At 56.0% G+C, this 24748-nt stretch overlaps 3 protein-coding genes across 7 annotated transcripts; 2 read left to right on the plus strand and 1 right to left on the minus strand.

Moving 5' to 3' along the window:
• Window positions 1-64: 64 nt before the first annotated feature.
• Window positions 65-6791, plus strand: GNB3 (G protein subunit beta 3). Its single transcript, XM_036069330.2, has 10 exons — window positions 65-1169; window positions 1415-1501; window positions 1790-1828; window positions 3068-3174; window positions 3255-3318; window positions 3436-3598; window positions 3689-3755; window positions 3849-4050; window positions 5111-5327; window positions 6180-6791. Exons 2-10 carry the CDS (start codon window positions 1445-1447, stop codon window positions 6284-6286), a joined length of 1023 nt encoding a protein of 340 aa, XP_035925223.1. The 5' UTR covers window positions 65-1169; window positions 1415-1444; the 3' UTR covers window positions 6287-6791.
• A 1158-nt stretch (window positions 6792-7949) lies between these two features.
• Window positions 7950-10728, minus strand: CDCA3 (cell division cycle associated 3). Of its 4 annotated transcripts, none has more exons than XM_078075544.1 (6): window positions 10008-10728; window positions 9619-9794; window positions 9235-9364; window positions 8662-8955; window positions 8434-8537; window positions 7950-8305 (listed from the first exon to the last, which is right to left on the minus strand). In XM_078075544.1, the coding sequence occupies exons 2-6, from the start codon at window positions 9736-9738 to the stop codon at window positions 8147-8149; spliced, it is 807 nt and encodes a 268-aa protein (XP_077931670.1). In that variant the 5' UTR covers window positions 9739-9794; window positions 10008-10728; the 3' UTR covers window positions 7950-8146. The 4 variants fall into 4 exon arrangements, with proteins under 4 accessions (XP_077931670.1, XP_035925227.1, XP_035925226.1 ...); XM_036069334.2 differs by having other exon boundaries at window positions 7950-8344; XM_036069333.2 differs by having other exon boundaries at window positions 7950-8344; window positions 9619-9913.
• A 216-nt stretch (window positions 10729-10944) lies between these two features.
• USP5 (ubiquitin specific peptidase 5) lies at window positions 10945-24298 on the plus strand. Of its 2 annotated transcripts, none has more exons than XM_036069318.2 (20): window positions 10945-11078; window positions 14278-14403; window positions 14649-14715; window positions 14892-15025; window positions 15183-15328; window positions 15545-15729; window positions 16205-16299; window positions 17099-17292; window positions 18038-18109; window positions 18397-18484; window positions 18613-18738; window positions 19211-19364; window positions 19694-19868; window positions 20500-20588; window positions 21211-21402; window positions 21927-22070; window positions 22147-22292; window positions 22512-22665; window positions 22938-23022; window positions 23645-24298. In XM_036069318.2, the coding sequence occupies exons 1-20, from the start codon at window positions 10968-10970 to the stop codon at window positions 23736-23738; spliced, it is 2577 nt and encodes an 858-aa protein (XP_035925211.1). In that variant the 5' UTR covers window positions 10945-10967; the 3' UTR covers window positions 23739-24298. The 2 variants fall into 2 exon arrangements, with proteins under 2 accessions (XP_035925211.1, XP_035925213.1); XM_036069320.2 differs by having other exon boundaries at window positions 21211-21333.
• The last annotated feature ends 450 nt before the right edge of the window (window positions 24299-24748 follow it).

The raw sequence follows: 24748 nt of genomic DNA on the forward strand, positions 1-24748 counted from the left end.
CCTGGGGCTGGCCTGGGAGGAGACAGGTGTCTTTGGGCCTCCCAGAGGCGGGGCCGCTCAAAGCCTGTGATTTGTCAGGGAAATCCCAGCCACCTGCTCCCCATATGCAAATGGACCCAGACCCAGACAGCTGCTCCCTGGGCCTCCAACTCTAAGCCCCGTCTTCCCTCTCCCAGCTTGGCCAAGACGTAGGGCCGCCTGATCCCTTGGGTTCCAGCCTTCACAACCCCAGCAGGACCCTGTGAGTCATGGGGGCAAGGAGTGGGCCAAACCCCAGATGGAAGCCAGGTTGGGGTTGAGCCCCACTTCCCACCCTTTGTCCGCTCAAAGCAGGGGCCACCCTGTCCAGTCTTTTTCTCTGGATCCCCTGTACCTTCCCCCCCCCCCCCAGATCAGACCCAGGGGCAGCTGGTTGGGGTTTGTTGAGAAGAAGGATTATCCAGATCAGTCCCATCTAATCTCAGCTCCTGCCTGTACCCTCCCCATATTCACCTGAACCTCCTTCCCCGCAACCCTGAACTTAGGGACGAAATCTTGGGTGTTGATAATGGGCTACCTCTCACCCTCATATTCTGGCTCCTGGGCTGGTTGCTAGGCACGCCCTGACTGCCACGATCATCAGCATTGGTGGGAGCTGGGGCGGGGGGGGCACTGGGCTGTGGTTGCTTCTCTTCTGTACCCCTCCCAAACCCCAACCTTTAATCCTCACAGCTTTGCTCTAATCCCAAGGGGCCTGATGCTCTTATCTCTGCCTACAGGGAGACTGGCCAGGGAAGCACCCCCTTCCACCCCTCCTCCCCCCGGGGCTTGTGGGGGGCTGCTCCTCTCTATAGCCCCAAACTCTTGCTCCCACCTAAGCCCCCACCCACCCCCCGCCCCGGGCTGGGCCCAGGCTGTCTGGAAGCCACACACCTCCCTTCCTGCCCTCTCCCGCTCCCCGCCTCGGCCCCCGCTGTTGCCAGCTGATTTCATTTGCCTGATGTTGTCGTCGTTGGCCCTACCTTCTCTGTCAGTGCCCCCCCCAACCCCCCCGGAGCTGGGGCCAGGCCAGGCCAGCTCCTCTGGCAGCAGAGCCGGGGCAGGTGACGGGCTGGCGTCGCAGCTGAGGGAGTGAAGAGGCGCCTGGGCACCGGAGCTGGAAACCCAGGAGAGGTCCAGTCAGAGTCCAAGTAAGAGGGAGCTGGCGGGGCTCTGCTGCCCGGGGCCGGGGCTGCAGGGAGGGCTCGGACAGGGCCGGGCTTGGTGCACAGGACTCCGTACGTGGAGGGGCTCGTGGGGAGCTGGTGCGGGCCCCCTCCCCCAGGCATCTCTCTACTTCTTATAGTGGGCTGCAGGCCTGGAGTCTGGTGCGGGTGTGAGGGACAGGAACATGGCCTGGTGGGGACCCCCTACACCTACCCCATGTTCCTGACAGGAGCCGGAACTACCCCTCAACCTGTCAGCCATGGGGGAGATGGAGCAGCTGCGTCAGGAAGCAGAGCAGCTCAAGAAGCAGATTGCAGTAACCCCACAACTCTCCCACTGGGGGACCCCAGAAAACATGGAACCCAGGACACGAGGGAGTGTGGACCAGGGTGGTGGGTGGGGGCAGGAAGGAGGCCGGCTTTGCTCTTGAGTGAAACCTTAGAGACCCCTGACCTGGAAGGGACCAGAGACTTCCTGAACTTGGATCTCATATTTGAGGTGCCCCCCAAACCCTAGAGCCCCAAGCCCACCTACCTCAGAGGCCCATGCACCACCACCCCCACCTTGCCCTTATGCCCCCCTGATGACTGCTTTCCCCCCCCAGGATGCCCGGAAAGCCTGTGCCGACATTACTCTGGCAGAGGTGAGACCTCCTGTCCCCGCCGAGGCAGGGCCGGAGGGGAGTGGAGGGGAGTGGAGGGGAGGGGAGCTCCCCGACCAGCAAGAGCCTGGCGCCTGAGCTTTAGTACAGCATGTCCTTGGAATGAGGAACGGCATTCATTAATTCATTCAACAAACATTTAGTGAGATCTGCTGTGGGCCAGGCACCTTATTGGAAGCTAAGGATGCAGATGCTGTCTCAGTCCTCAACCATAAAGTGAGAATGGTTATACCCCCTCACGGTGTGGCGGGGATGAAGAGGGACGGCGCTTTGTAAATCATAAAGCCCTTATAGAGCAGTTTCTAGTTTTCTAATAGTGTATGTCATCAATTCTAAAGTCACATCTTTTCACATTTTGACATATCTGAGATCAAGATGCAGCCCAAAATAGACGATGCCTTACAATTATAATTGGCAGCATTTTTTTTTCTTTCTCAGTGATACTTAAAAGCATGGTGCTTCATAGAGTTGGTGTCATCTTATGTTGGATTAAATACGTTAATAGTTAGAGTGAACATTGAACACTTGCCGTGAGCCCAACACTGGGCTAAGCTGCTTCAATATATAATTTCATTTAATTTTCACAACAACCCCAGAAGTTGATGCTATAAACCTCGTTTTACAGATGAGCAAACAGGCTCAGAGAGGGTAAGCAACTTGCCCAGGACAACAAAGCAAGTAAATGACAAGTCAAGGCCATTGACTTGAGCCCCAGCCAAAATCGAGAGGCTGGATGGAGTGTAAGGGACATAGGACCGCAAATTTCAGGAGGTGCAGTTCAGGGTCACGGGGCTGCCAGGGGTAGCCAGTGGAAGAGACAGACGTGCGGCAGTGTCGTGGGGGGCCGGGCTTCTAGCGGCTCAGGACAGCGGATGTGCCCCTCTCTTCCCAAGTCCGTGTTCAGTGACTTCACACTGGCAGCTTGAAATTGGTCAAGGTGGGAGTATTTCCACGATGGACATCACTCTCCCGCCCCCACCTCCTCCGCTAGCCCGCGCCGGAGAGATGCTTGTTCAACACTTGGCAACGTGCCACTGGCCATGCCCGGTCTCTCCCACCTCAGTTTAAGCCGCCGCAGGGCAGGGCCTTATTTCTCTAAGGCTGGGGGCCTGACCCCAGAGCCTGGCACAGAACAGAAACTGGTCCGGATCGGTGGCTGTGATGCTGACATCTAGGCATGTACCCTACTCACCCTGATTTCTAGTGCCCCCTTTTCTGCAGCTGGTGTCGGGCCTCGAGGTCGTGGGAAGAGTCCAGATGCGGACGCGGCGGACGTTAAGGGGACACCTGGCCAAGATCTATGCCATGCACTGGGCCACCGACTCCAAGTGAGGCTTGAGGGGCACCCAAGGGTGGGGGGACAGGCAGGAAGGAGAGGCTTGGGTGACGTGGGGTGCCCTCTCCCCAGGCTGCTGGTAAGTGCCTCGCAAGACGGGAAGCTGATCGTGTGGGACACCTATACCACCAATAAGGTAGCTGTCTCCCCAGCCCTCCATCACCCTGTGATTCCTTGGGGGCTTTGTGCCTCCCCTCCTCTGCCCTCCCCACCTGGGAGCTCAGCTCAGGTCCTGCCTCCCACCCTCCTGCAGGTGCACGCCATCCCGCTGCGCTCCTCCTGGGTCATGACCTGTGCCTATGCCCCATCAGGGAACTTTGTGGCATGTGGGGGGCTGGACAATATGTGCTCCATCTACAGCCTCAAGTCCCGTGAGGGCAATGTCAAGGTCAGCCGGGAGCTCTCTGCTCACACAGGTGAGTGAGAGACCCTCTCTTCCCGTCCCTGTTGTGAGAGGCCCAGGGATGTGGCCCTGCAGCCCGGCCGCTGTCCTCACCCACCCCCAGGTTATCTCTCCTGCTGCCGCTTCCTGGATGACAACAACATCGTGACCAGCTCCGGGGACACCACTTGGTGAGGACTGAACCCTGTGGGTGCCGGGGCTTGGGGCATGGCTCTGTCCTGGGCTTTCCGTGACAGGGTGACAGCCCCCCCTCCTCCCGGCAGCGCTCTGTGGGATATCGAGACTGGGCAGCAGAAGACCGTGTTTGTGGGGCACACGGGGGACTGCATGAGTCTGGCTGTCTCTCCTGACTTCAAACTCTTCATTTCGGGCGCCTGTGACGCCAGCGCCAAGCTCTGGGACGTGCGGGAGGGAACCTGTCGGCAGACTTTCACTGGCCACGAGTCGGACATCAACGCTATCTGCGTGAGCCCCCCTCTGCGCCCCAACTCCCGGGACCTCCTCACCAGCCCCCCCACATCCTTCATCCCTTCCCCAGCTCCCTCACCCCCTCTTTGTAACTTTCCTGGTTGGAATGATTTCACCTTACAGAAAGGTTGCGAGAGTAACCCAATCAGCTTCCACCTACCCTTCGCCCATATTCACTGCTGACGTTTTTACCACGTTTGCTTTAGCATTCTCTCTGTAGATGGAGGGAGGGACGGATGGAAAGACAGACACATACACCTAGATGTGCACATAGATATGTTTTATTACCTTTTCTTTTCCTCTTTGGAGAGTAAGTTGCAGATATCATGCCTCTTTACCCCTTAAATACTTCAGTGCGTATTTCTTAAAAACAAGGCCATTCTCTAACGTAGTCACAGTATAATTCTTAAAATCAGATTGAACAATGACACAATATAGTCTATAGCCTATACTCGCATTTCACCAATTATCTCACGAATGTCCCTAATAGCCGTGTTTTTTTCTGTCTAGGAACATGCATCACATTTCCTTGCCGTATCTTTTCAGTTTCCTTTAAACTGGAACCTTTTTTCTACCTTTCTTTGTCTTTCGGGGCCTTGACATCTTTGAAGAGTGCCACTCAATTTTCTTTAGGCTTTCCGTCCCTTTGAGTTTATCTGACATTTCCTTGTGATGAGATTCAGGTCACACATTTGCACTTGGCCCTGCACGTCCACACCCTGATCCAGCCCTGAGCCCGGAGTCGGGGACAGCCTCCGCCCTTCTAGCCATGTGACCCTGGGCAAGCCGCCCGCCCTCCCTCAGCCTCGCAGCGTGCAAATAATGCCTGCCTGCTTGCGCGGTGGCGAGGGGCCGAGCGATGGGTGTCGGGTGGCCAACTGGCATGCAGCTGGCTGGGATAAATGTCAGAAATGAAGACTGCTGGGGAAGGGCCGGGCAGAGAGCCTGAGGGAAAGCGCTTGCGCTGGAGCCACCAGGGCGGGAGCCAGGGAGAGGGCGGGAGAGGTAGCGGGCGCCCGGGGCTGAGTCCTGACCCCCTTGCCACCTGTACCCTCAGTTCTTCCCCAACGGAGAGGCCATCTGCACAGGCTCGGACGACGCCTCCTGCCGCCTGTTTGACCTGCGGGCAGACCAGGAGCTGACTGCCTACTCCCACGAGAGCATCATCTGTGGTATCACATCCGTGGCCTTCTCCCTCAGCGGCCGTCTGCTCTTTGCAGGCTACGACGACTTCAATTGCAACATCTGGGACTCCATGAAGTGCGAGCGTGTGGGTAAGGGCTGGCCAGCACCCACCCCCCCACCCCCCCCGCCACCACCTCGGCTGGAAGGACCTTCCTACTAGCTCCCCTTTTTGGGACCCTCTTTCCTAATTGCTGGATGACTCTGAGCTCTGCCCCTAGAATCCAGTCCCCCTTGGTTCCCAACCTAGACCATCATCTCTAGTGGCCCTTCTCCACCGCCCAATGCTCTAGCTGCTTCCTGCCAAAGGAGCTCCTGTGTCACCCGAGATCTGGGGATGTCCAGTCTCTTCTGGATTTCCAGGGCCTCTGAAGTGTCAGGGGCATCCACTGGAGGAAAGGGCAATCTCAGGGAACTGTAATAAGCAGAATCAAGGAGATCTAGCGTGACCCCCAACCTTGGGACTTAAGTAGGACCACCCTGGTCTGAAGCTGAATCAGATAGTGTGGCTTCTCTTGGGAGAGGCCAGGTGCTGAATGAAAATAACACTGGCCAGAGAGTCAGGATCCAAATCTGAATTCTGTTGCTTAGGATCTGAGGGCCCTTGGGCAAGTCACTTCTCTTGGGGCCTCAGTCTCTTCATTTGGAGACTCAGGAATGAGACTAAAGAGCAACCTCCCCATTTTCTAGTGCCCATCAAGGTGCTCCTTGCTTTTTTCATAGCACACCAACACTGCCGACCTTTCCTGTCCCTCCCGGCCCCCCACCCCGCCCTCCACAGAGATTGGCCTCAAGAGAAACCCTGCCCCTTAGGGTAATCCTCTTTGAGTCCCTACCAGAGGCTGAGTCCATGGCCAATCTAACCTAGGATTCCTGCAGACGCACATGCGCTCTCTGCCAAAGCAGCACAGGCAAACAGGCTGACTCCTCTCTCTCTTCCTCAGGCATCCTTTCTGGCCATGACAACAGGGTCAGCTGCCTGGGGGTCACAGCTGATGGGATGGCTGTGGCCACTGGCTCCTGGGACAGCTTCCTCAAAGTCTGGAACTAAGGAGGCTGGAGGAGGGGAGGTAAAAGGCCATGAAGACACTCAGTTGCCCCCTCCCCTGCCCAATTTTCTTTTAAGATTTCTTTTAATGTTTTTTTCTTCTACACCCCAGCTGCCACTCCCACCCAGCTTTGTCCTTTGAGGGCAGCAGGGAAAACGGGGGTATGCCTATGGGAGGCAGCATCAGGGACACAGGGGCAAAGAACTGCCCCATCTCCTCCCATGGCCTCCCCTCTCCATGGTCCTGCAGCTTCTCCCTCACTGGGCAAGGACAACTGACCTCTCCCCCAGCCCTTGGCAGGCCTAGCAGGCTTCCAGTCTGAGGCCCCAGGCCCTGGAATTCCTCCCCCAGAGCCACTACCTTTGTCCAGACCTGGGTGGCAGAGGGTGCTCCATCCTGTGACTATGGCTCTGGCACCACTAGGATCCTGGCCCCTTCATGATTTCTCCCCTTTCTACCTTCTTTATTTCCCTCCTAAAGGACCTGCAATAAAGTGTAGTGCCCCGGTATGTCTGTGATGTTTGGCTTCTGCCCCACTTCTATTCCAAAAAGACACAGGCCCAACTTAAGTAATAAGGTACTACAGGTGCAGTGATAAAGGCTGGGTACCAAACAGCTTGGGGGCAGAAAGTAGGGTGGAGATGAAAGCCTAGGCCTCATGGAGAAGGCCTGAGACAGATCAGAAGATATTCACCAGGTGGCCAGCAGGGCATACGCCCCATCTGCGTATGTATGCGTATGTATAGGAAGGTTATGTTGAGAAAGAATCAGATTACAGAAGACCTTGAATACCAGCGGAGACTTTATCCTAAGGGCAATGGGGAACCACTGAAGAGTTCTGAGCGGCGGAGTCACATGGTCAGTTGTGCTTCTCAGAAAGGTCACCCCAGCGGCGGGTGTAGGTTGATGAAATGGTGGGAAGGGAGACTGGAAGGAAACAAGGCAGGAGGGAGATGGCAAGAAATCAAGAGCGGGAGGGACGCCTGGGTGGCTCAGTTGGTTAAGCGACTGCCTTCGGCTTGGGTCATGATCCCAGGGTCCTGGGATCGAGTCCCGCACTGGGCTCCTTGCTCAGCGGGGAGCCTGCTTCTCTCTCTGCCTGCCGCTCCCCCTGCTTGTGCGCTCACTCACTCTCTCTGACAAATAAATAAAATCTTAAAAAAAAAAAAAATCAAGAGCGGTAGGACAGGGGGCCAAGGAAAGGGATGGGGAAGAGATGAAAGATATAGAATCACCAGAATTTAGTGCTAGGGTATGGGATATTAAAAGGGAGGCATTCAAGATAATGGCCAAAGTTCAGGTTTGGATAACAGGGGGTATAATCAGGGATAGAGAATATGGGATGAGGAATAGCTCTGGGGGAAAGAGCAGAAATTCAACTTTAGATAAACTGACTCTGTAGTGCCTACAGGGCAGCTGGATAAAGGTCAGGGCTAGTTGGAGGGACCTGGAAGTTACCAGAATATAAGTGAATGACAGCTAAAGCCCTAGAAGTGAACACCTAGGGGGAGCAAGAGAAGGCCAAGGACAGACCTCTGGGGAACCCCAGGATTTAAGGGAAGCATGTGAAAGAGGCTTGGAGGACAGGGAACCCAAGTTCCTCAGGCTGCTTTTCTACATACAGAAGCCCACTGCAAGGTTTAGGTAGAACACTTGAAAACATCATTTAAAACCACGTTCTTTAATATACAAGAAACACAGGAGACACAAAGAGAGCCCAAGAAAGCGCTCAGTCCCCGAGCTGGGAGTTTCGGGGGGCGTTGAAGACAACAAGCCTTTCCAGTCTCCCAGGGAAAGACGGGGTTGAGGGGACGCAACATCACTAGGCCCCGGCTGAAGCCAGTGCTGGGGCCATACTCGGCCTAGTTCTCCACCAAGTTTGGAAAGTGCTGATTTTCCTTGTCCTGATCCTGGCCCTGCTCCCACACTCGGCCTCCAGTTTTCAGAAGTCGTCCAGTTCCCAGAACGGCCCCTTCCTTTAGCTCCCTAGCATTGTCACTCAGGGGAGAAGGCCGCTTACCCTGCCAAAAGCAGTGTGTGAGTTGGAGCAGGGAGGGACGCTGTTCAAGAGAGCGAAGATTGGGTAAAAAGGCTTCCCACCCTCTACCCTGGATTTCTTAGTAACGGTTTTCACCCTCTCTCCCTTTACCTGTCGTGGTGTCAGAGTTCCGGGGGAGTTGTCATCCTGTAGGATTGTGAGGGGAGATCTCCCTAGTACCTTGCCATTTGCTTTCCGTCTATTGTGCTTAGAACCTAGGGTGGGTAAGGAGATAAAGCCAAAAGCCAAAATTAGGGGCTTACAGTTTATTCCTCCTACACTCATCCGTGGACATTATCCCGATTTCTCTTCCCTCTACCTTGCCCTTAGATTCTGTACCTGAAGATCGGGGAGTCTCAGGGTCTCTCAAGGGCTTGTCCGAGCCCTGGCTGGCCATGGGGGTTTCTGAGGGTTGTCCTGCTTCCTCCTTGGAGAACACCTGCTTGGAGGGGAGCTCAGTCTGGCTCCAGGGTGGCATCTGGTCCTCAAGGGAAAACTGGGTGCCCAGAGGCAAGTCCAATTCAAAAGATGAAGTTGCCTCTAAGGGCAGAACAGGCTCTGGGGGCAGATTCGATTTGGGGGCTTCGGTCTCAAATACTTCACTCAGCTGTTTCACCAGTGGGCTTGGGGGTTCTAGAGGGGAGAAGTCAAGTGAGATAGTGACCCAATGATACAAACCATTCAGCAAGGAGGAAAAGATACAGGAACTTTAGGATTCATGCCCTGGTGGGTGAGGGATTGGGAAGAGAGAAATCAAGGTGAGAGGAGAAATGTTGAGAGAAGAGTGAGATTGGTTCAAAGCAAGAGGATGGAGGCTCCTTTAAGAAGGAGCTCTCAGAAGATGGCTTCATTGGCCTAACCCACGGACGCTAGGTGACAGCCTTACCAAAATTCCCTGGGCCCACCATTTACCTCCGCTGCTGGTCTTCATAGGTGTCCGTGCAATGCCAAGGGTAGGAGAGCGGGGATCTGAGTCTTGGGCCTGATTGAGACCCTCCAGCGGCTCCCCTGCTGGTAGGTTTGGCTGTGGAGAGCTCTCCACCTGGTAGAACCAAAGGCTACAACAAGTCTGGACCCAGACTCTTTCTTCCGTCCCAGGTCTCTAGCCCCAGGTGGATATTCCAGGCAGGCACTGCCAGCGCCCCTCAGGCATTCCGCCTACCCCATCCGGATTAAGAAAGTGGAAAACAAGGCCTCAAATAGAAAGAGGAGGAGGGCGTGAGGGCTTTCTCAGAATCAGGTTAGGCAGAAGCCCAAGAATTCCGACTCCGCCTCCCCCACCCCGGCCCGGAGTACCTGGATGGGAGTGCGCAGGATGCCGGCACTAGGTGAACGGGGGTCCGCCACTCGGGCCAGAAGCTTGTTGTGCGGCGGAGGCCGCGCCGGAGTGACTGGGAAGCTCTTGGCTGAGCCCATCTCAACCAGGAAGAATAAGGTGGGGCAGGGCCCGGCCCGGGGCGAGGAGGGGACGCCTGTGAGAAATGACTCAGGTCTCAGCCATTGCCGCGACCACGTCTGACCTCTGACTGCAGACCACCCGATCTTCCCGGTTCCCAGTCGAGGAGCCGTCCGGCCCCTGGGCCAGAGGCCTCTGTGGAGATAATGACTGGTGCAGCTGACAGGCCGGCTCGTTCCGGGCCCGCTGGTCCCTCTAACTTACTCACTAATTAATTCAAATCACTTACCAGGCCCCGATTCCTCTCTTGGGTGCACAGCAGCTCGAGCCTCAACTCCCGACGCCGAGTTTCAAACCTCCCGCCACGCCCCCTGCTTTGACTCTATTGGTGGAGCCGACGCAGGCTCCTATAGGCCTCCTTGTGAGACCCGCCTCCAGTGCAGGAAGCCATTGGGCTGGGACGACGTCTATCATGAGGACCATTGGGCCAATGAGCAGCGGCTCGGCTTGTCCAGGGCTGACGCCGCCCCGATAAGGGGACTTTTGTCCCGCAACGGGTTCCGAGTTGTCTGTCGTGAGACTTTGAGGAGTGCCAGTCTTCGCTTTTACGACCTTCAGTTTCTAAGCCAAATGATCTTACTAAAAAAAAATAGAGTCATGAAATTTTACGCGATTTTGTACAGATCCAGCTGGAGACGAAGTTGTGAAGGTTTTTCTGAGGCGACAGAGATAGTAATCCTTATTGGTTGACGGAGTTATCAATCACTCGACCCCAACCCTCTCAAACTCCGCCTCATTGGACAGCCCCTTTTCAAATACCAAGAGTACAACTGGCCTTCTATTTTCCGATTGGACAGGACCCAGGAAAGTTTCTGGGATTGATTGGTTTAAACAACCGTCAGTTTCTGCTCTTTGATAGAAGGCACGCGAAGGGACTGTAGGGGTCCCAGAGTCCGAGCATCCAAAACTCGGGGACCCACCTCGCTGCTCTACATGCGCTCTGCCCTTGGGAGCGTGGGATTGGTTCCTTCGACCATCGGTTGCATTAGAAGCGCTTTTCATTGGCGTTAGCCAAGAGTAGGGCAGAGGGCGGAGCACTAGTAGGCAGGCTGCGTCCAACTGCCATTCTCGCGCGTCCTCCCTTTAGCGCATGCACCTAACGAGTAGTGCTCATTGGACGGCAAGCCTAGGGGGTGGGGGACTGGGAACGGTGGGAGCCGCTGTGTGTGGAGGAGCTGCTGCCGGTGTCATGGCGGAGCTGAGTGAGGAGGCGCTGCTGTCAGTATTACCGACGATCCGGGTTCCTAAGGCTGGAGACCGGGTCCACAAAGACGAGTGCGCCTTCTCCTTCGACACACCGGTAAGCCCATTCCCCACGCCCGGAGCGAGCACGACTTCCTTCCATCGCCCTGGTCATTCTGCCGGGGCCTGCAAGGCTTGGGCTACCGCCTCCCTGCGATGCACCATGGGACTTGTAGTCTCCCACGCGCCTCCCTGCCGTTGCATTCAATTAGCTGGAGCTGTCGTATGACTACCGCCCCCGGAAGGCACCGCGCCCGCCTCGCCCGTTCCCCGTCTCGTGGAGCACTGTGGGGATCGTAGTCGCTCTCTCCCCTCATTGCCGTTCCAAGCCAGAGGCGCATCCCGATCGTCGGACTACATCCCCCAAGTGGACCCCTGCGAAAGCCTGGGAGTTGGCCTTGCCTGCCGCGCACGGCTCTCCGGGTTTTGTAGTCTCGTGCCGGAGGGATGGGGCGACCCCGCACTGTTCGGGGCCGGTGTTAGGGTTGGAGGGTGGGGACTGCAGTTCGTAGGCGCCTAGTAGTCTGGAAGGGACCGTGAAGAAGGCCAGTTCTGAGAAGGGCCAAGTTAGAGAGACTCCACCCATGGTTAATGTGGACAGGGGGCGGGGAGGTGGGTCATTGGTGGTAGGGAGGAGAGGAAAGAAGGGAGGAAAGCTCTAGTCTTTTCTCCTTTGAGGTGACCTGTGACTGCAGCCCCCTCTCTTTTTCCCGCCCATCACAGAGAGCAGAGGGAACCCTTTTAAAAGTATTCCCAGAGAGACGGTGTCTTTCGTGGAGGATACTAAGACCCCTTTCCCATCCCGGTCCCACCCTTGACTAGTTAGACAAAGCCTCCACCCACACCATGCTTCACGTTTTGCAGGCTCCACCCGGAACCTCTCTTCCTGCAGTTCTGCCTTCCTGTGTCACCCTCAAGCGGAGACTAGCCTTTGGCCTGGCCAGAGTCTTAACTGAGAGGGCAGCAGCCTGGTTGGGATCCGCCCCCCTCTCTACCCCTCCCGACCAGCGGCCGCTGGGCCCTGCCCAGGGTGTTCAGCCAGAACAGCTCATGGCTGGGAAAACTGCAAGTCAGAGTGGAAAGGCTTCATTAATGCATCGCCAGTGCTGAGTATAGCAGCATGATCTAAGGCCCAGTTCAGGATCATCACTGTGATTTGTGGTTTGCTTGGTTTGCTAGGCTTTGATCTGAGCCTCAGACAATGTGCTGCTTCTCTGGAGTCTGGCTTTGGCAGAGCTAAAAGAGGATGGCTCAGAGCAGAGCTCCAGGGTTCCCAAGCCTTGGGGAAACCAGCGTTTATTTCCAACAGAGGAGTTCGGTTACCGCGGAGCTCCCCACATGCCACCCAGTTCATCAAGTGCAGGGCTTGGTGAAGCACTGTCTTCCTCAGGAGGGAAAGGTTTTTCTTAATTACCAACAGATGGTAGAAGTCAGTGGCTCCCTCTTCACACTCCTGTCTGTCTCTCCTTGGTAACTGCTTCGAATAATCCAAATGGTGTTTTTGTAAGCTTGTTATACTTTCCTTCTCTCATCCCAAGTCAGGAGATCTCCAGTGTGGCTTAGTTGCTTTCCTAACCAACTACCAGCGTGTTTGATTATCCTCAAATTGGGTTCATGGTGGAAGAGAGCTTATTTGACTTCCCTGATGAAAAATGTTCCATTTGCTCATCAACATTGTAATCCACACTGTTCTAGGGAATGGTACAGAGCAATCTATGGGATCAACAACTAACTGCCTTAGACAGTGCCCTATTTTTCATATCACAGCAGAGAATTTTTCAAGGCCACTGAGACGTTTATTCAAGGAAGAAGATGCCTGTCGTTGCTTGGATCTGAGGGAAGACTCTTGTTTTCTCCACTTATCTCCTCCACCTTATCCATCACTATTCACAAAGGCACTGGCAGACTTGTTCTGTTTTAGACAAGCTCATCCTCCCTCCTTAGCCGTGATTTAGGGTGGACCCTTGTCTTTCCCTGTTTTCTTCCTGGGTTATATGTATTTTAGCTGTCTTAGCAGGTGTTGCTAGATTATTCTACAGAGGGAATGGCTTTGAGGTTGGCAGTTGATGGACGTCAGTGGGGATTTAGTTATTGGTCAGAGGGGAGGCAGCAGGGTAGTGGCTGGAGAATGCTGGTCTTCATGTCTCTGTCAAACTAGGCCCAGGTATAGCAGTGAGCCCCAGACAAGGCATTGTTTTGTTTGTTTGTTTGTTTGTTTGTTTGTTTGTTTTTAAGATTATTTATTTATTTGACAGAGACACAGCGAGAGAGGGAACACAAGCAGGGGGAGTGGGAAAGGGAGAAGCAGGCTTCCCGCGGAGCAGGGGGCCCGATGCGGGGCTCCATCCCAGGACCCTGGGATTCTGACCTGAGCCGAAGGCAGACACTTAACCGACTGAGCCACCCAGGCGCCCCCGGACAAGGCATTGTTACCCTGGAGCCAGGCTTTAGCAGGAAAGGAGGGAGAAGCCTCAGTGTGGACCAAGGTTTGACGACCTAGTAGGGTGTGGTAAAGGAAAAGTCTGGGCTTGCTGGCAAGCTCAGGAGCTGGGTGTATTGTTCAAGTTTTAGAATCTCGGCTCCTCCAGTCCGGAAAGTTTTCTGAGTCCTGGAGATGAGGCAGGGTTTGTCATTGTGTCCCTGGTTTAGGTTCTGTGTCTGCCATGCAGGCCTTTCTTCTCCAAGGAAAGGACCCCTTTTCCCTCTGAATATAATCAGTGGCACTGGAAGTCCATGGTATTTGATTCCCATTTACCTCAAGGAAAGAGGTAAAGGGGGGTGCCTGGGTGACTCAGTCTGCCTTTGGCTCAGGTCATGATCCCGGAGTCCTGGGATCGAGTCCTTTGCTGGGCTACCTGCTCAGTGGGGAACCTGCCCCTCTCTCTCCCACTCCCTCTGCTTGTGTGCTCGCACTCTCTCTCTCTCTCAAGTAAATAAAATCTTAAAAAAAAGAGATAAAGGGAGTTCTCTATAATTGATTGGAAGGCTCCAAAGCCCAAAGAAGGAACAAGAAGGAAGAGGAGTGGTGACTGACAGGTGTTGCTCAGCCCCTGGTATCCTTGGTTGTTATCAAAGTCGTAGGAGAATGGGGAGAATCTTTGCCATGTACTGGGTCCTAAAAGGCTGCCAAGAGCCACATGGTGTTGAAGAACAGAGCTTTTCTTTTGGAAACCAGCCGTGTCTGGCCCTAGGTCTTGATTTCCCCACCAGGCTTCATCCTCCCTGTGTTTTCTCCCCTGCTTCTCCTTGTACTGCAGGAGTCTGAGGGTGGCCTCTACATCTGCATGAACACATTCCTGGGCTTTGGGAAACAGTATGTGGAGAGACATTTCAACAAGACAGGCCAGCGAGTCTACCTGCACCTCCGGAGGACCCGGCGCCCGGTAGGGACAGGGCTGGGGCAGGGCCTGGGGATATTCAGGCACAGGCCCCTGGGCCTCCATTTTGAATCTGTCTCTTCTGTTCTGACCTCCGATTGGCCTCAATTTCCCCCTCTCACCTATTTCTGTTGGTATCATTAGAACTCAGCACCCATGTTTTTTTAGCTCCATTCCCTTCTAAGATTAACCCACTCTGTCCTGTCTGTCCTCCCCATTTGCTGATCCTGGCCCTTCCTGCGTCATTGCAGAAAGAGGAGGACACCACTACAAGCACTGGAGACCCCCCCCGTAAGAAGCCCACCCGGCTGGCTATTGGTGAGCACCATCACAGTCCTGTTCTTCCTGAGCTGGTCTTCCCCGCTCTTAGACGTTCTAGGAAAGCCCCAAAAGAATGGTCCTGATCAGTGGCCCACAATGAGATGCTGTATCAGAGGAGGGACATTTACCTGTGGTGGTTGTCCTACCCTCCCTCCTCTTCCCTGTTTCACCAGGCATGGAAGGCGGGTTTGACCTCAGCGAGGAGAAGTTTGAATATGATGAGGATGTGAAGATTGTTATTTTACCGGATTACCTGGAGATTGCCCGGGATGGGTTGGGGGGACTGCCTGACATCGTCAGAGATCGGGTACGAATACTTTCCCGCCCTACCAGGGTCTCTAGGGCAAGCGGGGCCCGAGCAGTGATGTCTTGGGCAAGCCCCGAGAGAGCTGGAGACTGAGGGGCTAGAGGGGCAGGGCACGGGGGAGGGCTGGGTACCGTCTCTGACCCTCTGCTTCCCCCAGGTGACCAGTGCAGTGGAGGCCCTACTGTCGGCTGACTCAGCCTTCCGCAAGCAGGAGGTGCAGGCCTGGGATGGGGAAGTACGGCAGGTGTCTAAGCATGCCTTCAACCTCAAGCAGCTGGACAACCCTTCTCGAATCCCTCCCTGGTGAGGCCTGGCCCTTCCACCTTGGGGCACAACCCCCAGAACAGGGGGTTCTGGTGGGGAGAGGGTCAGGAGCAGGCTAAGGAGGGGGACTAGGGAAGATGAACTCAGCAAAGGGATGTCTAGAGGAGAGGAGAAGAGAGAGCTCTTGGACTGGCAGGGGGCCAATCCCATGACCCCTGACCCCTATCTCAGCTGACTTTCTTCTCCCTGGGTTAGTGGCTGGAAGTGTTCCAAGTGTGACATGAGAGAGAACCTGTGGCTCAACCTGACAGATGGCTCCATTCTCTGCGGCCGACGCTACTTCGATGGCAGTGGGGGCAACAACCATGCTGTGGAGCATTACAGGGAGACGGGCTACCCGTTAGCTGTCAAGCTGGGCACCATCACACCCGACGGAGCTGGTACTTCCTCCCCTCCCCTCCTCCAGCTCCCTCCATGCTGAAGTGTGTCTGAACTGTTACTCATTGTGTATGACACAAGTAACACGTCAGTACATTCTCTTGATAAACAATGAAAATACCGCAGATGAGACTAAATCTTCAGTTAACCCCCGAAACCCAGTCCCTTTCTTAGAGGTTATGTAACCAGCATTATCTGTTTAGCGAGTATCCTTCCAAACCCATCGGACCCTAGCACCTTACCCTGCGTGGTAGAGTCACAAGTAACTCCAGCCCTCGCGCTCTTTCACCCCATCTTCCCAGCCAGCCAGTCTCCGAAGGGCCCATGACTTCGCTGCTACTCAGGGCAGCCAAGAGGGTTACCTTTACGGGCTCATCCTTCTGTCCCACCAGCGCCCCCTCGGGGCAGGGAGTGGGATTGGTGGCCAGGCCTGGCCAGAACCACCCCTTCTGACCCTGCTCCTGCCTCCTGCCCTAGACGTGTACTCCTATGACGAGGATGACATGGTCCTGGACCCCAACCTGGCTGAGCACCTGTCCCACTTTGGCATCGACATGCTAAAGATGCAGAAGGTGAGGTCCCCTCCAGCTTCAGATTCTCCTCATCCCCGCCCACTGGGCGCTTCCCGGCCTGAGGCTGAAGCAGCGTGTCCACGGCAGCTGCCACAGTTATCCCAGTCCCCAAGACATTTGCGCTTCCTTTGAAAAACCTTCTAGAATAATTTATTCATTCATTGAATACTACTGAGTACGTACTATGTGCTAGTCACAGTGTGACTAAGACAGAGACTTACAGTCTAGATGGAAAGGGACATTTATCATGTGCTCAGGTAAATGAGTGAATAATCACAAACCGATGGGTGCTGTGAGAGAGATATAGAGGGGCGCCTGGGTGGCTTAGTGGGTTAAGCGTCTGACTTCTGATCTCAGCTCAGGTCTTGATGTCAGAGTTGTGAGTTCAAGCCCTGTGTTGGGCTCCACGCTCAGTAAAAAAAGGGAGAGACAGAGACAGGTGGTGCAGGAGTGGCATACAGCGGGAGGACCTGGCTGGTCGAGGGGGTGAAGGAAGCGATGTTTGAGTGCAGAGCTGAGGGGTGAGAAGGAATGAGAAAAACACTTCAAGCAGACGGAATCGCATTCATTTCTTCCTGTCACCAGAGCGGAGGCCTGATGGCTCACAGGCCTCGGGGACAATCACTCGTGGCCTTCCGGGACTGGGACTGGGGATATCCATTGTGTCTCCCGTGTGAGAGTCCGTAATTGAACACATCCGAAGCTCCAGCTGGGGACTGTCCTGGACCCTGTGAGGGATCGGTGAGAAAAATCCAGGACTGAGTTTCCCACTGTGTCTGAAGTGCCCCTTCCCTTGCAGACGGACAAGACGATGACAGAGCTGGAGATTGATATGAACCAGCGGATTGGCGAATGGGAGCTGATCCAGGAGTCAGGTGTGCCACTGAAGCCCCTGTTTGGGCCTGGCTACACGGGCATCCGGAACCTGGGTAACAGCTGCTACCTCAACTCGGTGGTCCAGGTGCTCTTCAGCATCCCCGACTTCCAGAGGAAGTGAGTGGCACCCCCTCCCGGTGACTGGACCCCTGACCCCGCAGCTCTGCCGGTAGCCAGCCTCTAGGCACAGTCCTTCAGCCACCGTCAGGACTTCTGTGTTCTGGCTCGGTCTTCGTTCCCGTGACGCTGTGGCTGGCGTACTCCCATCAGTTAGAGCAGCCCTGTTCCCCGGCCCCATGGGCCCCAGCGAGGGCAGAACACCGAACCCCAGGGCGCTCCCTGGCCTCCTGACTGACTCAGCAGGGGAGGAGGTGCTCTTCACTTCAGGCCAGTGACAGCAGATGAGGACCTGCCGTGGCCATGTAGCCCTTGGAGGGGAGGGGAGGGCCTGGGACACCAGGAGAGAGAAAAGGCCCATTCTGAGCAGAAAGGAGTCTGCCTTCTAACTGAGAAGGACTCCATGCATATGTGGAAACTTAACAACGTGTTGACCCGTTCCGTCCCACAGAATGGGAACTGTCCTTGCCCTTCTCCCAGGCTGCCTTCTCCCCTCCCCTGGCTCGCTCCTGGAAAGGAGGCCGGGAAAGAAGGCAGCGGAGTGCACCACATGCTGGCATAGTTGAGAAGGGGAGGAAGGACAGGTGGCTGGGAAGAAATGGGAAGGAATGGGACTCCGTGGTTGAACCACATAACTCCCCACTCTGGAGGGAGCCCGTTCCCTGAGCAAGTGGATAATACTCCCTCCCCTTTCCCTTGGAGCCCAGGCCGTCGCGCCTTCAATTATGCTTCCCTTGGCTCTTAGGTATGTGGATAAGCTGGAGAAGATCTTCCAGAATGCCCCGACGGACCCTACCCAGGACTTCAGCACCCAGGTGTATGTAGCCAGGTCCCGTGTACAAAGGTTCTCGAGAGCCTCGCGGCCTGTATGCCTTCTGTTCTCCATGATCGCCTGGAGAGGGCAGCAGCGTAGGATGTTTGCCTCGGGCCGGGCCGTGCTGTCTGCCTTGAGTTGGGCTCCTGGGGGCTCTGCGGTTTTTCACGTTGTAGAGGGTTGCCTAAGGGCTGTAAGCAGGGGTTGAGTTGGGGCGGAAAAGGCACAGAGAGAGGTCAGACGATCATTAGTGGGCTGAAGCTAAATGGTTCTCTTGGATGTTAACACAGGGCCAAACTGGGCCATGGCCTGCTCTCGGGAGAATATTCCAAGCCAGCACCGGAATCAGGCGATGGGGAGCAGGTGTCAGAACAGAAGGTGAGTCTGGGACGCTATCCCTTTCAGGCTCTGGAATTAAGGGGAGACAGGTCTGGGAGATGTCTAAACAAGGCCCCTTGGTGGCCTCTTGAGCCCCAGCTGAATCGCTGCCCTGGCTCTCTGCCTAGGAAGTTCAAGATGGCATTGCCCCTCGGATGTTCAAAGCCCTCATTGGCAAGGGTCACCCTGAGTTCTCCACCAACCGGCAGCAGGATGCCCAAGAGTTCTTTCTTCACCTCATCAACATGGTGGAGGTAAGGGCTGGGCAGACGGCAAGGAGGGCACTCCGCACTCCCTCCATCTGCCTGCAGCTCTCGCCCTTCTCCCCCCTGCCCATTCCGTCCGGTCAGCCCCAACCAGCCCCGCCGCTGGGCCCCGGGGGTCTGCGTGCACTGGGCCTTCCCTGAGGAGAAAGCTAAGCAGTGATCCTTATACCTGATGGGCTTGCAGCCGAATGAAGGGTACACCCAGAGCAAATGAGATGAAGATGCTTATTGCCTGTAGAGAAAAATACCAACACGTTCCCCCACGGTCTCCTAGTGCCGTGATGGCACCGGGGCTGGGGGGGGGGAGTTGATTAGGGAAGGATCTACTCTTGCACCCGCATGCCTCCTAGGGGCAGACTCCCTTCCTCTCCTCTCTCTCCCTGACCCCCTAGTGGCCCTTTCAGGCCCCCATCCCCTTTCCTGGCCGCACCGACCTCCCCACACTGCCTCTTTCCCATAGAGGAATTGTCGGAGCTCTGAAAACCCTAACGAGGTGTTCCGCTTCTTGGTGGAGGAAAAGATCAAGTGCCTGGCCACAGAGAAGGTGAAGTACACCCAGCGAGTGGACTACATCATGCAGCTGCCTGTGCGCATGGACGCGGCCCTTAACAAAGGCAGGTTGCTCTCAGCGAGGCCTGGGTGCAGGGGGACTGTGAGGCCTAGGCGGGGTGCTAGGACACCTTATGGGAGCAGAGCCCACAGTGTGCCCTGCTCCCCCAGCCAGAGGTCTGGAGCGGGGGCCATCTCGGGGAGGTAGGGTCACCCTTGCTTGTCAGAACTGTGCTGAGGACGAGAGGCGAGATCATACGTGGGTGTGTGTCACGGGGGTTTGGAGGGGGCAGGGCAGCTGACGTAGTCAACGGCCATCGGGCCAGCCTGGCAAGGCTAAGGAGGGCAAGAGGCATTGGCCTCTGAAGGCCTCACCCACCAATTCTGCCACCAGAGGAGCTTCTGGAGTATGAGGAGAAGAGGCGGCAAGCCGAGGAGGAGAAGTTACCACTACCGGAGCTGGTTCGGGCCCAGGTGCCCTTCAGCTCCTGCCTGGAGGCCTATGGGGCCCCGGAGCAGGTGGATGACTTCTGGAGCACGGCCCTGCAGGCCAAATCAGTAGCTGTCAAGTAAGTCCTGTTGGTCTGCGCCTCAGGCTTCGGGCCGCTCTCAGGGTGACCCCAAAGATACTCTCTGCCTCGTTCTCAGTCTTTCGGCCCTTCGTGGTTGGAGTCTCAGGGCCGTGTCCGTTGGGGCTGCTCATCATCTAGCCCCGAGGGAAGGGAGAGTTCCCAGCAGCAGTCGACGTGGATGATTGCCACATTCCCTTGTCCTGCCCCGATCACCCCATCTCCTCCTGTGGGACAGGGTCACGTTTTCGTGCAGCTTCTGTCCACTCGTGCCCTCAATCTTGGCAGAGCAAAGGCACATAGTCTCCGTTTTGGACAGAATTTGGATTTCTAGCAAACGGCCTGAGTTTGGGCCTCATTCTGTCTTTGGCATAAGCTTGAGATCTGAAAGAGTGCTTGGTCTCAAGGGATTTCAGCCATTTCCCCTCCTCCCCCACCTTTGACAGGACCCCGGCTTCTGCCGCTCCTTGTCTGCAGATGCTCTGATGCCTGCCTAGGGCAAGATAAGAATATGGAGTATCTTCTGGGCTATCAGGTCTTCTACCCACGAGAGGCTGAACCCCAGGGTGGGGGTCTCAGGCGAGGAGAACTTTGGGATTCTCTGGGTACCAGGACATTCTCTCTTCCCTAGGACCACACGATTTGCCTCTTTCCCTGACTACCTGGTCATCCAGATCAAGAAGTTCACCTTCGGCTTAGACTGGGTGCCCAAGAAACTGGGTATGGTGGCTGGGACGAGTGAGGGAGGTTACGCAGAAAATGCGAGAAAAAGAAGGGGCCTTACCTTGTGTAAACTAGTGATTCTCCACCTTTCCTCCAAAGGAGGAAAACATAACCCTAAATGTTTCAAAATGAGCCGAGTTTGAAAAGCACGGACTAAAAATATTAAGACACTTGATTTTACAGTGATGATTACAACCAAAAGCGATTTTCATAGTTTTACTTTTGTACTTGGTAAGAGGTTCTCATTTAGATAATCTTGAAACGGTTCTCGTGAGTCTTACGGCCCCTGATGACTTTGAGAACTCCTGATTTCACTTCGTGTCTTAGATAAGTCGAGACCCACAGAGGTATGAGGTCATTGTGTTGTACAAGTTGGAGGCCCCCGTCCTTGTCCGTAGTGCACCTGAGGCAGATCTAGGACTAGAATCCAGGCCTCCTGATTCCCAGGCCCACCATTACATTACACAGGGACCCCTGCGATTGGTACCGCTCTGAGCAGCTCCTTATTCCAGAGCAGTGCCAAGGTGTGGGGCAGGGCCTTGAGGATCCCCAAGTGCTTTCTCAGGCAGGGCCCCAGGGAGCTGGGGAGGTGACCCTTTTCCCGCCGTTCCAATTACAGATGTGTCCATTGAGATGCCAGAGGAGCTAGACATCTCCCAGTTGAGGGGTACAGGGCTGCAGCCTGGGGAGGAGGAGCTGCCTGACATTGCCCCACCCCTGGTCACTCCGGATGAGCCCAAAGGTAGCCTTGGTTTCTATGGCAACGAAGACGAAGACTCCTTCTGCTCCCCTCACTTCTCCTCTCCGACATGTTAGTGACTCTTCTTCCTGCCTGTCTCTCTCCTTTGCTGATGGGGGTCTTCTCTGCCTGCCTCCCCTTGACCCTGTCCTTCGTGTTTCTCCTGTCCTCCCTTTCAAATTTGCCCTGCCCTCTTGATGGACGTGAGGGCCGACTAGGGCACTCCCCGCCACATTCTCTGTGTGGATGGCAGTAGCCCTGGCCGCTTGCTTCTCTGCCCTTGTCACCTCAGCACGTGGGGGTGGGGAGAGGCAGCATACTCCAGAAACGGGGCCCATTCTCAGAATGGGCGAGGAGGGGATCCACGGGAGAGCTTTAGCCTCAGTTCTGTGTCTGTAGTCCTGCAGCCCCCACATTATGGCGTGTCGCCATTTTAGTTCTGGAGTAAGGTGCCAGGCCTTGGAAAGGAAATGCATGGAACCGGGGTTGGGGGGCTGGTGTTGGGAGAGGGCCAGAGGGCTGAACTGTGGGAGGCAGAAGGAGCAGATAGTGGCCCAAGGAGTCGGGTCACCGTGCCCTCACTTCTCCCCCCACAGCACCCATGTTGGACGAATCGGTCATCATCCAGCTGGTGGAGATGGGCTTCCCTATGGATGCCTGCCGCAAGGCTGTCTACTACACGGGCAACAGTGGGGCCGAGGCCGCCATGAACTGGGTCATGTCACACATGGACGATCCAGGTAGGCCGGGGTGGGCGGCAGGGTGGAACAGGGCCCCTGTCCTCCCACACACACTTCAACCCCTTCACCCCCGCAGATTTTGCAAACCCCCTCATCCTGCCTGGCTCCAGCGGGCCTGGTTCCACAAGTGCAGCAGCTGACCCCCCACCGGAGGACTGCGTGAGCACCATCGTTTCCATGGGCTTCTCCCGGGACCAGGCCCTGAAAGCTCTTCGGGCCACGGTATGGGCTGCCCCTGGCTGAGGACCGGGGGCCGGTGGGGAAGAACCGGGTGGGGGTGAGGTTCCATCCTTTGGGAGCCAGACCCAGGACCACTGGTGTGGGACGGCCGAGGCTCGGGCTCCACCCTTTTGTGGCTGTGCTGAAGGAGTGGAGGCCTTCACTGGTGGTCTTTCTGGCCCTCAACTTGTTGGAAAGAGTAACGCTTCCCTCCTCTCCAAGAACAATAGTTTAGAAAGGGCCGTGGACTGGATCTTCAGTCACATTGATGACCTGGATGCAGAAGCCGCCATGGACATCTCGGAGGGCCGCTCAGCTGCCGACTCCATCTCCGAGTCTGTGCCAGTAGGACCTAAAGTCCGGGATGGGCCTGGAAGTGAGTGTCCCTGGGAAACAGGATGGGCCGGCGGAATCTAGCCAGTCTGCTACCAGCTCCTCATTCCAAGGCAGCTCTGCTTCCCTCAGGGGGCAGAGGGGTCAGAAGCTTCTTTCCACTGACGTGGCTTTGGAAGGTGGGCTTCTAGGAGGCCGAGACAGACTTGTGACCCAGTTGCTGCCCCCCAGTCCCTGAGATTGGTGTCCTGAGTTTGGGCTGTTAGATGCATCTTTGGACTGGCGCTCAGGGATCCCTCTCTTTGTCTCCTCTAGAGTATCAGCTCTTTGCCTTCATCAGTCACATGGGCACCTCTACCATGTGTGGTCACTATGTTTGCCACATCAAGAAGGAAGGCAGGTGAGGGCCTGGCAGGGTACGTTCTGAACCGGGGAGTGCTGGTGGGGATGAGTGGGGGCATCCTGGGAGTCCTTAGAATATTTGCGGGAGAAGGTAAAGGCCTGCTGGATGGGGGCATGTAGAGACAGGAGAAAGTGATAGAATGCCTGACCGCAGGGATCGGCAGACGACAGACAGCCCAAGGCCACCTGCTTTTCTAAGTAAAGTTTTAATGAGCATAACCACACTTACTCACGTATGTATCGTCCATGGCTGTTTTCACGCTGCAACAGGAAAGTTGAGTAATTGTGTCAGAGACCGGATGGCCTGCAAAACCTAAACTACTTAGTGCCTGGCCCTTTCCAGAAAAAGTTTGCGGACCGGGGCCTGACAGGAATGGGTGGGGGTGGCCGTAGAGGGACTGGAGGATTTGAAGACTCGAGCAGGGAATGGGATTGGGATGCTCCCTTGAGGCAGGTCGCAGCTGGCCTGTAGGTGTGGGGGCCCAGGCTGAGAACGTTGGGAACCTTTGCCCCGGAATCACCGGGATCAACTCCAGGGGCTATGTCAGAGACTAAGTTAATGCAAAGTGGATGCCCAGTCTGTTCTTCCTTCTCCACCCTCCCCCTCCCCTCTTCCCCAGATGGGTGATCTACAATGACCAGAAAGTGTGTGCCTCCGAGAAGCCACCTAAGGACCTGGGCTACATCTACTTCTACCAGAGAGTGGCCAGCTAAGAGCCTGCCCTGACCCCTTACCGCTGAGGACAGGGGACGGACCATCTGGCATGAGGGACAGGGGCTGAGGGATGGACTTCAGCCACCCCCTCCCCTGCTCTGTACCCTTTTTCTTTTTGTCCTCAGCAGCAGGGAAGAAGCTAGAGGCCATAGGAGAATGGCCAAGCAAAGCGGGGGACACTCGAGAGACTTTGGGGATAGAGCAGGAAGGGGATGGGAGGGGCCAGCCACCTGTCTGTGAGGAGACATTGTTGCTTTCCCTGCCCCTTGAACCCACAGTGCTCTGCTTCTCTGTGTAATCCTGCTGGCCCCTGGTGTGGAGGGGGGCTTGTTTGTGTGTGCGTGCGGGTGTAGCTTTGTGCGGCCTCTTCCACAGGAGGGGGCGTCCGGGCCTCCCCTCCCTCTTTGTGTTTGCTCCCTGTGTGGTCAGGCAAGGAGGGCTGTGAGGGAAATGGGGATCCCCCTCGCCCTCCGGCCTGTCTTTCCCCCACCCTGTCTCTTCCCTGCCCTTCTCTGGAAAATGCCAAAATACATGATGTGAATAAAAGTACAATGGCTAAGTCGTGTCCTGTTTGGTACCCTGAGGGAGACTGATCTTGCCTGGGGCTAGCAGGAGAGCCGCCTCTGCCCCTTGCCTGCCTCTGCCCCCTCCCTGGGCAGTTCTCTACTTTCACCAGTTGTAGAGCTCTTGGGAAATGGGCTGTGAGATGAGGTGGGGCCAGCACTGGGACAGTAGAAAAAAGCTGAAGGGTGGGGGCTGTCAGACCAGGGGCAGTGGAGTGGGGTGACAGAGAGCAAAGATGGGGGTGGAGAACTCTGTCTTCCCCCCAGCAGTCGCCCCGGAGGGGTCCCAAGGGGGTATTTCCCAACTGTCTCAGGTCCCCTAGGCCCTGCAGCCACCCTGTCGGGTGGGCCAGCTGGAGCGGAGAGTGGGGCACCCCGGGGAGGGGGTGTGTGCGGGGGGTCCGAACTGCCTGCACAGTTCGAGCCAGTGCGGGCCGTCCTCCCCC

Source organism: Halichoerus grypus, chromosome 6 (assembly GCF_964656455.1).
Source record: "Halichoerus grypus chromosome 6, mHalGry1.hap1.1, whole genome shotgun sequence".
In the NCBI taxonomy this organism is placed as follows: Eukaryota; Metazoa; Chordata; class Mammalia; order Carnivora; family Phocidae; genus Halichoerus; species Halichoerus grypus.